We start from the raw sequence: 13,440 nt of genomic DNA, 5'->3' as shown, positions 1-13,440 counted from the left end.
GGTGCTGGTGATGCTTCAGGGGGCTACTGGTTTTTGTTTGTTTTTTAAATTCCCTAAACATAGAAGCATAGTTGAAAGTAACCCACAAGGTCATCTAGCCCAACCCCTGCCTGTAGCAGGATATCCTAGAGCCTCTCCAGCAAGTGCCTGCTGAGTCTCTGTAGTAAGAGGGGAAAGAAAAGAGCCCATGTGTTATATGTTGTGACGAAAATCAAATCATAAAAAGAGCAGGCGCAGCTTCTAGCCCTCACACAGCTTCCGAAAGGAGGAGGGGGAAAATCTAGGAAACATAATCTCCGATAAGAGAGATGTGGGGGATTAATTTAACCCATTTTTGCCTGGTGTGCACAGTTGGTCCCTGTTGCCTTTATGCAACATTGGGCAGGAATGGCTTAATTCAGCCCAGATTCCAGGCCCTTCCCATACTGCTTTTGTCTCCCTGCCTCTGCCAGGGCACTTTGGTCCTCCTGTTTGCCACTTCCCGACTGCCCCGGCCACTCTGGTGGAGAAAGAGAACCTAAACCGTGCAAGGAGACCAGTCAGGAGATTGAAACAGACCAGCCTTCATGGAACCATGGAACATGTGCTTTTGCTCCGTGCACAGTTGCAGACCCACCAGCCCGACCTTGTGCAGCCTCGCTCAGAAGTGACGCCTTCCCGAGTTCGGTGGGGCTTATTAACAGTGTCAGCACTGAACTGTGACAAATCTGCACAGGCTTACTCTGGAGAGTAAGCTCCACTGAACTCTGTAGGGCTGGCTTCTGAGTATATACAGGATCCAATCTTCCAGTCCATTCATTTTGGTGTCTGTACTCGGGTAATGAATCCTCTTTCCTTGTCCACCCCTTAAGGTCTCTCCCTTCCCCAGAAGGGCAATATTTTTAGCTTCATCCAGGAAGCCTCTGCATTCTCCTGATTTTTTTTCCCCCCTCCTCTCCACTAGCTGCAGATGCTGCAGGAAGGAGCCCACAAAATGGGTTTGGAGCAGTGATCATTCATGCACCATGCACTGCTTCAACCACTAGGCTTATTTTTTTTCAACCCTCTCCAGTGCATAGAGGTAAGGCAATCATTCCAGCCCCCTTCTGTTGGGAGCGGCTGACATCACTTCCTTCCCAACCCGCCTCCTATTTAAAATCCCCCCCTGGCTGTCTCAGATGCAGTTCCCATCTGGTTGCATTCACACACACAAAGAAGCCCTTCAACCACCTGCCTCCAAGGGCATTTGCCAGTCGTACCTCCTTCCTCTCCTCGGTTTCCTGGTCCTTCCCATCTCTGGCTGCTTCCAAGTCTTCCATGCTTACCTGACATCTCTCCTCACCCTTGAAGCAACCGGCAGAACTGCAGCATTTTGGGAGAGTTGGAGGGATGCTTTCCGAAGGAATGTGGCTTTTGTTTCTGTTCCTCTTCCAAGGTAAGTTTGCTGGGGGTCCCAAGTATGGGGGGAGGGGGGCTGAAGTGCCTCAATCTCTAAGCAAATGATTATTTTCTCTGGCTCTATCCACTCAACCAAATGCTCAAGGTAAGACTATTAAGTACCCTCCCCCCCAGCACCTTACAGTTTGATTACCCAAAGTTTCCCACTTTGGGTTGGGGGCTTGTTTCAGTTGCCTGATGCATCTCTCCCACCTTTTTGGCCTCCTGTGTGGGGGCCCCCTCTAGCCCTAGAAATGAGAGCTTGCTTCTGGTTTCCTTCAAGTTTGGGGGTTCTCGTTCCACAATGGTGTGCCTTCTCCTCCTCCTGGTTTCCCGCATGTAAGTGGGTCAGACAAGATTCTTGGATGTGTTCTTCCCAGTTAAGCCCTTAGGGGTCCAACAAGCTTTTAGAGATCTGTACCCCCGTTTCCACCTCTCAGACTTCAGCATGTCCCATGTAAGGGCTTAGATGCAGTTTGGGACAAGCTCCACAATGCGTGACCGCAGATGGAAGCAAAAGGGTAGAAATATTCAAGTTGACTGTTCCACGCAATCTTGTCCTTAGTTTGCTTTACCTACCTCTGTTTGGCCGGTTTAATTGTCACAACAGCCCTGTGAGGTGGGCTAGCCTGGAAAGGACTGTGACCAACCCAAGGTCACACAATGGGCATTGAGATTGAGTAGGACTTTGAATCCACTTCTCCCCAGTCTGAATCCACACTCTTCATCACACCTTCTAAGGTACCCAAATAATCACACTTTTTTTACTGTTCTGTTTTTAAGAAAGTCTTAAAATAGAAGTGCCCCTCTCTCTCCTGCCCTGTTTCCTTTCTATGCACTTTTTTCCAGTCCATTCTTTTTGTTTCCCCTATTTCATGGGTTTCACACCAATTTTAAATTGCCATCTGTCATAACCAGCTGGTGTCCATATTTATTTACCCAACACATCCAAACTGGAGTTGTACCTTTAAAATGCAGCACTAAAGCAATGGACACCTGGACTTAATGCAGAAGTAATCAAAGGATTTCAGAACCCTGGACAGCTATTTTCTCCCAGTCCAGCCTCTCTGGCTCCATCAAACAGAGGCTAAGATCCAAAACAGCTGCAGGCTGGTGGATTATTAAAAAATACTTCCTCTGAACAGCAGATTCTTACACCATAACAGAAATTACATTTTAAGTATGCCTCAATTAGCAGAACTAGTCTCTATATGCAGTGCTGGGGGGGGGGGTTTGAGTTACTGTTTGATGAGCACCAAATTAGTTGCGTGATGCTTGGATCTAGGCCAGAAAGAATAAAGGATGGAAGGCTGGGCAGTGTGGCGCAGTGGATAGAGTATGTGCCACCATCTGTTCTAGAAATATCCCAATTCACGGCTCAGCCCAGGCAGACATTGTGTGGAATGTCCTGAAAAGAGAAAAACGGTCAGTAACTATCCCCACTAAGAGGCATCTCTTTTGGGTTTAATCTTGGACAACTTGCAAAGACAACACACACAACTTGACCCTATCAAGACACTGTGCACTGTCAAGACCTATCAAGTGCACTGTAGAGAGCTGGTTCTCTGTTCTGTCTGCATGGAATGACAGCCCTCTATAAATAATGGCCATCATTCCATCTGTTTCTGAGCCCTCAGCCTCTCCTCTGGAGACATGAGGAACTTGACCTGGTTTTACAGGTTCTCCTTGCAGTAAGGTTTGTTCAGAAAAACTTGATTTGGGGGAATTTTGTCCACGGTCAAAATCCAACTGACCAAGCACATGTAGACTTCAGGAAGGCAATTTGCTAGACTTCATAGATGATCATGTCCACAGAGGCCTTTCTGAGCATGTAAAATGCTTTTCATGGTTTTATTTTGCTGTCCTCATTTACTCGCTTTACCCATTCGTATTTTTAGCCCCATTTTGCAGCTGGGAAAGACTTGAGGCTGAGAGAGAGTGGCCTGGAAAGCTGCCTAGCTGAGAATTCATGACACAAGCAAGTTTTGAACGCAGAAAGCCCTGGTTCAGTGCTCAGTCTCTTAACCTTATACCAAGCGAGACTACGGTTGTTGCTTCTCACTGGTGATGGGTCACCAGAATCTAAAGCAGGAGTGGGCAAACTTTCAGCTTTAGTGTGTAGGAGAGAGAATTTCAGCAGGTGCAGGTTGTCACCTGTGATGTCAGAAGAAGCTGCACCTGCTGAAATTCTCTCTCCTACACCACTGTCAAAGGTCCAGGATCCCTAAAGTTGAAAGTTTGCCCACCCCTGGTGTAACGTTTGAGACCTTAAACTAGGCTCTGCCCAGGCAATAGAATTGAAGTTTTGGAGGCTGATGAAAGCTCCGGTAACACAAGTCCATTTTCTGGCTGGTTCCAGGGAGTACCAGGTTGAGAAACCAACTGGGCAGTGGGATGGCTACCCCTCCAAGATCGGGCTGAGGTCTCCAGGATTCAGCATCAATCTCCAGGCACCTCCTGAAAGTGTTCCTGGAGATTTCAACAGGCCTCCAGGAATTTCCCCACATTACATCATGTTGGATGAAAAAAAAAACCCCAGAAATAGCTTTAGCCATAGATGGCAATCCTGTTGGGCCAGTGGTGGCATGACTGTGATCTGTGCCCAATGAATCAATGCTGAGCAGGGCTAGTCTTCCAATGCCCTGGAGGTATGGACTGGGATGGTCCAAAGGCTTTCTTGAGGGCAAAGAACTGCTTAAACTCTGATTCTTTCTTTAAGGACCACGTCCAACATCCTCCTGTTTAAACCTGTTCTACACAAAGGAAGTTCCAGCCCAGGAATCAACTCCTAGGGGGAGTTTCTGTGTGATTTGGTGTGGGCCAGAGGCAGAGTGGCAGACTCTTGGTCCCTCACTCAGGCAGTGATGAACTGAATAACCAAAGTTCAGCCTCATCTTAAAAGGAATATGTGACAGCGGTCCAGTTAAAGATGATAGTTTTGAACAGGGCACTAGGATTGGTTGTGTCTGATTTACCAGCCCTAAGAGTTGTTGGGGGGGGGGGGCATTCAGCCACTCTCTCCTGGTTCTGTTTTGTTCTGCTGCATCTGGGCTTATGCAATCAGCTTATGCAAGAGGAAGGCACAGCTCACCTGAGCATCCGTTTATCTTCCTAAGTCATTAGGCTGTGTGTGTGTCTAGCCTGTTGCAAGTAGACAGAAGATGGCTAAATCATTCCCTGGAGGCTGCTTAATCCCATAATCTTAAACCTTTTCAGATTGGGGGGGGTCACAGCTCTCACTCCGAACCGGCAACATGAGGCCGGATAATAGGCCGTTCACATTTCATTTTAAAATGAATGCTGCAAATGAACTTTTGCCATCTGGTTCTCTCCCCCCCACCCCCTAAAATCTGGGGGAAGAGCAAAAAGATTTTAAAAAAAGAATTGTGGCAGCATGTCCGGAGAGCAGCCTGCACTGGAAGTGACCTGAAACTCTCTCCTTCAAACCTTGGAGCCGAAGGGTGTGGAGCATTGACCTCCTTGGAAAACCCGTGTGTTGGGTTTGCTGTATGCAGGGCTGGTCCATCCATGAGGCCAACTGAGTCACTTGCCTCAGGCAGCAGATTGAGAGGGGCACCTGTTTGGTCTGTCCATTTACCACCAATGCTTTTACTCCCACTTCCTGGATTGGAAGAAAGATGGGGATGGAGTGGAAGAGGGAGTGTAGAGGAGAGGGGCACGAGGGATGCTCTCTAGCCCATCAATCTCTTCTCTACACTTCCTCTTCTTTTTCGAAGCTTGGACTGGGAGGAGCAGAGGCTGGCACGTCACCTGGTAAGGGGGCAGCCCATGGCAGACCATCTCTGGGGCAAGAGGTTTTGGGCTGGCTTTGGCAGCACCAAAATCTTGAGCAAAGCAGATCCCGTTTACTAAGGGCAGGAGGTCTGGTCTAGAGGGTAGAGCCTCCGTTTGCCTGAAGATAACATCCAAAGGTCGCCAGTTCGAGGCCACCGGCACCGTGCGACCTTGAAGCAGCTGACAAGCTGAAGCCGAGCTATTCCATCTGCTCTGAGCGTGGGAGGATGGAGGCCAGGATGTGAAGCCAGATCAGGAAGAAACATCTGAATGTTGTGGTTTCTTGAAAGATAGAACCTTCTTTCAATTGTAAAAATCCCTACGGGGATTTAATTAGCCTGCCTATGTAAACTGCGTTGAATAAAGTCTGAGGAGAAATCTGAGGACCAAGAAAGGCGCTATAGAAATACCTGTATTATTATTATTATTATTATTAAGGATCACTTGGCATGTCCATCATCCACTGACTCTCCCAGAGTTCTCTCTCTGGACTCATTTACAGAGATCATACCTACCATGTTCTTCCCTTTCTTTTCCCTCCCTCACATTTTCCTGCCCCCCCCCCCCAACTTGATTGATTCTCTTGCTGCAAACATCCTCCTTTGCAGGTTGCTTCTTTCCTAGTTTTTTTTTTTTTTAAAGAAAATCCTAATACCAAACTTAAAAAAAAAAGAGCGTTTCCAAGTACTATGGAGCTTGTGTGTGCGCATGAAAAATGGTTTCTCTCATCCTTGCAAAGAACAGAAGGAACATGCTGTCCTTGACTTCACAATGCCCTGAGCCTCTCCTAGGCACAATGGCTGTGCTTTTGTATGTCTCCCTGAACAGCTGCACCCCATGCAATTTTAATAGGCCAAGCTCTGGCAGAAGGAATAGAGACAGAGAGCCCAGCCGCACCTGGGCAGGTGGCGAGTCTGTCTCAGTCATGGCCAGACGCCTCTGTATTCTCTCCAGCACTGATGGAGCAATAAAGAGAAGAACAAAGAGCTCTTCTATGCCCAATGAATGGGTCTGCTTTCAAAATCAGGGAAGGAGCTTTGCTTTCCCTGTCTGACTTTGGATTGTAAGCTCCTCGGGGCAGAGGCTTGTCTTTTGGCTTGCATTAATGTCATCTGTGCTAGGGGAGGCTGTAGATTAAACCAGGGGTGTCCAAACATTTTGGCAGGAGGGCCACATAATCTCTCTGACACTGTGTCAGGGGCTGGGGAAAAAATAATTTACATTTCAAATTTGAATAAATTCACATAAATGAATTTATTAGAGATGGAACTTATATGAATGAACGAAGGTCTTGCAGTAGCTCAAGGCCTATAAAAGGCCTTGCACGAAGCAAGACTGGACTTTCCTTCACTGCCACTGCTGCATCACAGATATGAAACAGCAAGTAGTGGAGGGAGCCCTCGTCCCACAGCTCAGGTGAGAGGTCAAACAGTTGTCCTCATGCTGAGAGCAATTGCATCAGGCCAGCATGGGCTCCAGCAAGTCTCTGGAGGGCCAGAGGTTCATTGGAGGCTCCCCAAGGGCCTGATTGGGAGCCCCCAAGGGCTGCAAGTGGCCCCGGGCCAGGGTTTGGGCATCCCTGAATTAAACCAACATTTTTATCATGCCTCATCAGAGATATTGAAAGAACAGACAAAAGAAAATATTTCTTTATCCAGCGAGTACTTAATCTGTGGAACTCCTTGCCACAGGGTGTGGTGACGGCACCTGGCCCAATTGCCTTTCAAAGGGGACTGGACAGATTTCTGGAGGAAAAGTTCATCACAGATTAGAAGCCATGACGGTTATGTGCCACCTCCTGGTTTTAGAAGTAAGCGACCTCAGAAGGCCAAATGCAAAGGAGGGCACCAGGATACAGACACCTTGTTGTCTTATGGGCTTCCTCAGACATCTGATGGGCCACTGTGAGATACAGGAAGCTGGACTAGATGGGTCTTTGGCCTGATCCAGCAGGGCTCTTCTGATGAAAATTGGTACCTTGGAAGGAGAGCCATGGGATATTTAAGCTGTGCCGTAGGGTAGGACAGCAAAACTGGAGAGGCAGCAAGGAAGGGAAGACAGTAGATAAGAGGGCCCGGGTGGTGGAGTGGCTACAGCATCCATTCCGACAGGGAAGACCTGGGTTCAAATGCTCACATGACCATGAAGCTCAAGAGGCAATTTTTGGGCCAGCCAGTCAACCTGGCCCACTTTGCAGGGCTGTTATGAGGATCTAAAATAAAAGGCAGGGGAAAGAGAGGAATCAGTGAGTACTGCCTTGAGTTTGATGGACAAAGAATGGGATGAAGATTACTAAATAAATAAGAGCCCATTGCAGAAGGGAGCTGATCGTTCCATGATCTCCTGGCACCTGAGCTGTCAGGCCAAATGCAACCCCCTTCCTTTATATGGCGGGGGTCCAGCCCCTGTGAAAAGGAAGAGGGTCATGTGGAAGGAGAGGAGGGAGGGAGGCCAGTAAAAATGGGCAGAGGCAGCACCCCCTCCCCCACGCCAGTCTTGTTGCTGGAGGTGGGCTCTGTGCTACAGAGTTTCTAGTCCTGTTTGATGAATTCAAGAGCAGGTCCTATCTTCTCTTTTCCAGCCCGTGCGCTGCCATTAACTACCCAGCTCTCCACAGAAGATGAAAAGGTAAGATGGCAAACCCTCTCTTCCCCACCCCGCGTCACCTTCTAAACCTCCATCATGTCCCCTGTTCAGCTTTCCTCTAAATCAGAGGGGCTTCAGAGTGGTGCTTGCAGTGGAGATGTCTGTGCCAGAGAGTGAAGATCCCCGTTCCCACGTAAAAAGTCCCAAATGGAATTCATCTGGCCAGATGTACTTTGTCAGTTGGGCAGCTGTCTGTCATGAAGCTCAAGAAATCCTGCTGGGGTTGGGGGCAGGCGGGATGAGGATAAGGGATGAACTCCATGAGGGCACACAGAGGTCCCCTGGGGGGAAAATCCAGCAATGCTGAGCCATCTCCAGAACTTGTACGGGAATGAACAGGGTTGAAGGCACACACATACCTCAGTCTCTTTCCCTGTCTGTTTTGGGCCAGGTTACCAGATGCATCACCGAAATCTTAGCAGACACCCTTTCCAAACCCAGCCCAATTCCAGCGACCAGCGAATGCATGAAGATCCTTCGGGAGGGTAAGTGGTGTCTTGTGTCTTGGAAAGCAGGACCTCACAATGCAGCCGGATGAGGTGGTATAGTCCTGAGATGGAGGCGAGGCTATACCACTTCAGACTGCATCAGAGGGGAAATCATATTTTTAATGTTTCCTAGACTTAAAAAAAAATCCCAAACTTTCCTGCAATTAGAAAACAAACTAGCAAATACATTGTAGCCTCCCTAAAGATTCTCCCTGTAAATAACGATCCCTTTACCAGTTTATATGATCATTTCTCTGGGGTGTGTTGGCATCCTTCAGTCTCGGAAGACTATGGTATCGCGCTCCGAATGGTGGTTCTGGAACAGAGTGTCCTCTCCAGTGCGCGAAGCCTGAGTAAAGTAGATATGGAGGATAGACTGTTTCCCATGCAGCAAATCCCCTCTCCATGTCGCTGAAATGGTCCAATGGAAAGGCAGAAGCCAATACAGTTGGTTCCAGTGGCGTTGCAGGAGTTGCCAGAACGTGACTGTGTTCAGCCATGAACTGCCTCAGGGGCTCTGGCTCCGGATTTTGCCTCGAGGTTGACTTCTGAAGCCTTTTGCCTAACTGGATGTAGCCACAAGGCAGTGGAGGTTTGGGATCAGAGTTTTCCTTCTTTCAGATGAGCTGCCTTCCCAGGCTGACGAGTCCCATCTACCCGGTGGCTGTTTAGTCGCCTCTTACGACAAGTACAGCCAAACTGAGGGCCTATTCTTATCCCCCAGCCCCCAGGGATGTTATCTCTGGGGATAACATCCTTAATTCTAATCCATGGAGAGACAAAAGGTTCTACATAGTGCATGCATAGACCATGTTCATTATACCTCCTGTGACTGTCTGGGATTTTAACGCATTGCCTGTTTCAGATGAGAGAGTCTTGGCCATGCTACATCACCAGCACCTGTTGACAGAGCTGGAGGAACTCGCCCATCAAGGTAAACAGGTGTCCTAACTTCAGCATCTCTCCCTTACAACAGGGGAGGAATTTTCTAGAGTTTCGAAATCGACCCTTTGCTGGGGCTGCACCATGAAGGTGTAATGGGTCTGTGGAACCCCCTGCCTCAGGATGTGGTGATGGCATCTGGCCTGGATGCCTTTAAAAGGGAATTTGGCTGATTGATAGAGGAAAAGTTCATCACAGGTCGCAAGCTATGATGGTATACACAGTCTCCCAGTTTTAGAAGTAGGCTACCTCAGAATGCCAGATGCAAGGGAGTGGCACCAGGATACAGGTACGTTGTTGTCCTGTGGGCTCTCTGAGGTATCTGGTGGGCCTCAGTGAGATACAGGAAGCTGGACTAGATGGGCCTGTGGCCTGATCCAGTGGGGCTGTTCTTATGTTCTTAACTACAATTCCCAGGAAGCCTTGCAGGTCTCTTGTTATCTGGCGTGCTCCCTGGGGCATTTGGTGGGCCGCTGTGAGATACAGGAAGCTGGACTAGATGGGCCTATGGCTTGATCTAGTGGGGCTGTTCTTATGTTCTTAACTACAATTCCCAGGAAGCCTTGCAGGTCTCTTGTTATCTGGTGTGTTCCCTGGGGCATTTGGTGGGCCGCTGTGAGATACAGGAAGCTGGACTAGATGGGCCTGTGGCCTGATCCTGTGGGACTTTTCTTAGGTTCTTATCCCAGGGCTGGCCCCTCCATATTTCTCAACCCATATTTTCATCTCATCCAGAGGCATAACTAGGGTGGAGCAGGAGAGGCACCTGCCCTGGGCGCTATGCCAAGAGGGCGCATGACTGCTCCTCACTAGTTACAGAGAAGGCACTGATGGCTTTGTGCCCCCAATCCTTCTCCTGTGGAAGAGAGGAAAGGGGGCATGAAGCTTCCGCAGCAAGCTCTCCCTCCTCTGGGGGGAACCCATAAGTTACATCACAATGCCATGTGGCATTGTGACGTCACTGTCCTGGGGCACCGCATCACGGCTCTGATCTCATCCACTCCACAGAAAATGCGAAGCACCGCCTAGGACATGAAGGGAACCAAGATGAGTGGGGAGGAGAAGATGAGGCGCAGGAAGATGTCAAGAAGAGCGATGGGAAGCCCGCCCAGCAAAGAGAAATGGCTTCTGAGAGGACGCAGGAGCAAGAGGGGGAACAGAAGGAAGAGGAGAAGGAAGAGCTGAAGGAGTATGAGAAGATGGAGAAAACAGAAGAGAAGGTCAAAGCAGAAAGAGTCGCTCATGGCAACCATGAGGCAGTGGAGGAGCAGGCCAAGGAGGTGATGGACGAGGATGAAGATGAGGAAGAGGAGGAGGAAGCGAGGAGGAAGAAGAAGAGGAGCTCATCGGAGACCTGGTCCTCAAAGGAGTATTTTGGTCACATCAAGAAGAGAGGACCCTCAGAGCCAAAGGTCAGGGGGTTGATGGTTCGAGGAAGCCACGAGGACAGCAGAAGGGGTGGATTGGTCAAGAGGCACTTCAGGGTGGAGGAGGATGAGGGAAGTGACAGTTCTGAGGAGGAGCCCAAGAAGTTCCACCATGGAGTACACCATGGAGGGCGACACCATGAGGACTGGGCAGATGAGGAGGAAGAGGAAGAGAAGAAGGGGTCCAGTCCAACCAAGAGAGTGGCCGAGAAGGCCAGTGATGAGGAGACGGCCCAGTTTGAGGAGGAAGGCATGAAGGTCTCCAGCACCCAGAGCCACCTCTATGGGGGCTGGAAGCCCTGGCAGGAAAAAGAGGAGGAGGAAGAGGAGGAGGAGAAAGAAGGTGAGAGGAAGTATGGAGGGCACCACTCTAAGCAGGCCAGCTTGGACCTCAAGAAGAGACATCAGAAAGATGAGGTCTATTGGAAAGGCAGGCACCATGGCCGTGAAGGGGACGAAGAGGAAAAGGGGACCGCTCGGAACGAGGTCAGTTCCTGGGGTTGCTTTTGTGAAGTTCCATTTTGCTAAGCTCTCCAAAGCCAGGCCCAGCCTTGGGATGGGAATGATGGTTGGGGAGAGCGGTGGAAATGGCTCAAGGCTCATAGAAAACTCTTGAAAGACTGCCCAATTCTTCCTAAGGGGCACAGTCAAATGCCTGGCTGCTCCCAGGAGTCGCTGGGTGCAGTGGTGTAGCTAGAAGGGGTCTAAGTTTTGCAGGGAGCCTCAATGCAGCGTGCAAGCGGGCCCACTTCCTCAGAACGGTTCTAGGCATGTGCCTCCATTTTGCTCCAACCCCCCCCCCCCAAATGGCTCCAAGGGGGAAGGACCTCTTGCATGCTGTGGTGAGGCTCTGGGATGTGGTCATGGTGGCTTCGACGGGTTTAAACAGGGCTTTGACAGACGCATGGGAAAGGGGTGTGCCTCCGTGCCCTACCTGGGGGCTTCCCAGAGGAAGATCTGGTTAGCCAGCCACAGTTGGAAACAGAACACTGGGCCTGATCTTCTATAACCAGGTCAGCACCTCCTGGTCTAGTCCAGCGCCTGGCCTCTCTCTCCTTCGCTGCTCTTACAGTGCTTCTCCTTCTAGGTCCAGGAACTGGAAAAGCTTGAAGAAATTGAGCGTGAGCTGAAGAGGGCTGCGGAGAAGCTACGCAAGCTGAAGCGGGGCTAGCCTCTTTTGCAGTATCTGGGGCTGGGTAGGGTAGGGTAGAAGGCACAGGTGACCTCTCTGTCATCTGCCTCCCACTCAGCTCTCCTCTTCCACACATGCAATCTCAGTGTGTAATGCATAACCTTTCTCTGCAGCTTGGCTTTTGACTGTTAGTGGAGCTTCCTCCTTCCCAGAACTCTTGGCCCCCACCAGCACCTTTATTTTGGGGCAACCGTGAACTGGACCGTTGCATTTGCTTCTGGCAAAATCCTGATGCTCAGTCCTTAGGCCTGCCTGTTTGCCCCTCATTCCATCCCGCAGGTTGTGTCCAGCTGTGTCCTAAGCCCTCTGTGCTGTGGTTATTCTGTAGAGCTGCCTGGGGGGGGGGTCCATTGGAGGGGTGATGGATGATTCTAGCATAGGACATCTCAGCTCCCCCACAGAACCTGGCAATACCACCTCTGTGGAAAAGCAGAGGGAAAAAGTCCTTCCCAAACATAGTAGCCTGTAGTTCCCAACCCAGAGCCTCCACAAGAGAAGAAATAGGGGGCATGAAGCCACCAGCACCTCCTCCTCGAGAGCATGCAAGTAACATCATGTGACATCACAATGTCATGTAACATTATGTCACTGCCCCGGTTGCTGAGGCTTCTAGTTACACCTCTGTCCCAAACTAAGGAAATGTATTCAATCAAGTAATAATTGTAGGCTCTGCAGGGCCAAAGTGCCCACTCAGAGAGGAGGCTGCCTGCTGCTTCGCTGTCAGAGATCCTCCTTTGCTTTCTCCCCCTTCCAATCAGTTTTGGCTGAGGCTGGTTTTTTGGCACAGGGCACAGTTGGGATGGGTTTCCCCACTCCTGGTGCAGAGAAGCAACTAAATGACCTCCCCCAGGTCCCCCCTGGAATTCTGCCACTAGAGGGCGGTATTGCAAGGCATATACCCAGGTAATGTAGGCAACCCTATAAGCTCCATTACAAAACCAGGGTCTTTTTTGAGATAAGCTTCCCCCTTCCACGTAGTGTCTTAAGTGTTTTACTTTTTACTAAGCGCCTAGCACAAGATACTGGTAGAAACCTCCCAAGCCAATCTTCTCTCCCCCCCCCCACTTCCCAGATGCCTCCAGTTCCTCTCCTCTCCAACTATTGCGCAGACTGTTCACATTGAAATCTTCTTTTCTCCTGCAAGTGACCTCCACACCAGTATTGTTGCAAAGTTGGAACAGTTTCTCGATCTGCTATGCAGTGTGGAGGTTTCTGTCTGAGTGGGGGGGGGGCGTGTGTATTTTTGGATTTCTAAAATTGGAGTGGGATTTGCTTTAATCACTGGTGTGAAATTGACTCAATAAACTAAAGCAAAGTCCAAAACAGCCAACTTGAGACATCAGGTTCTCCTTGCGTGGGTGTGTGTTGGCATCAGCTACATTTAAGCAACTGTGCATTTGTCGGGAGTTTTAATGGCCGCCTCCAGGCCCTCTCTTTGAGCTGCAGTTAGGAATTTTTAGCATTCGGATGAAAAATAGGAACAGAAAGATGAGCAGGCACAAACAGATCAGAGAGCCCTACAAGGGGTTGCCAA

The 13,440-nt window shown here is 49.7% G+C and overlaps 1 protein-coding gene across 1 annotated transcript; it reads left to right on the top strand.

Moving 5' to 3' along the window:
- The first annotated feature begins 7,755 nt into the window (after nucleotides 1-7,755).
- CCER2 (coiled-coil glutamate rich protein 2) lies at nucleotides 7,756-13,067 on the top strand. Its single transcript, XM_066638122.1, has 5 exons — nucleotides 7,756-7,839; nucleotides 8,249-8,342; nucleotides 9,211-9,279; nucleotides 10,296-11,200; nucleotides 11,802-13,067. The coding sequence occupies exons 1-5, from the start codon at nucleotides 7,756-7,758 to the stop codon at nucleotides 11,883-11,885; spliced, it is 1,236 nt and encodes a 411-aa protein (XP_066494219.1). The 3' UTR covers nucleotides 11,886-13,067.
- Nucleotides 13,068-13,440: the final 373 nt, after the last annotated feature.

Source organism: Tiliqua scincoides, chromosome 10 (genome assembly GCF_035046505.1).
Source record: "Tiliqua scincoides isolate rTilSci1 chromosome 10, rTilSci1.hap2, whole genome shotgun sequence".
Lineage (NCBI taxonomy): Eukaryota > Metazoa > Chordata > Lepidosauria > Squamata > Scincidae > Tiliqua > Tiliqua scincoides.
The sequence above is the reverse complement of the archived record's forward strand: the minus strand, read 5'-3'. Positions and strand labels throughout refer to the sequence as shown.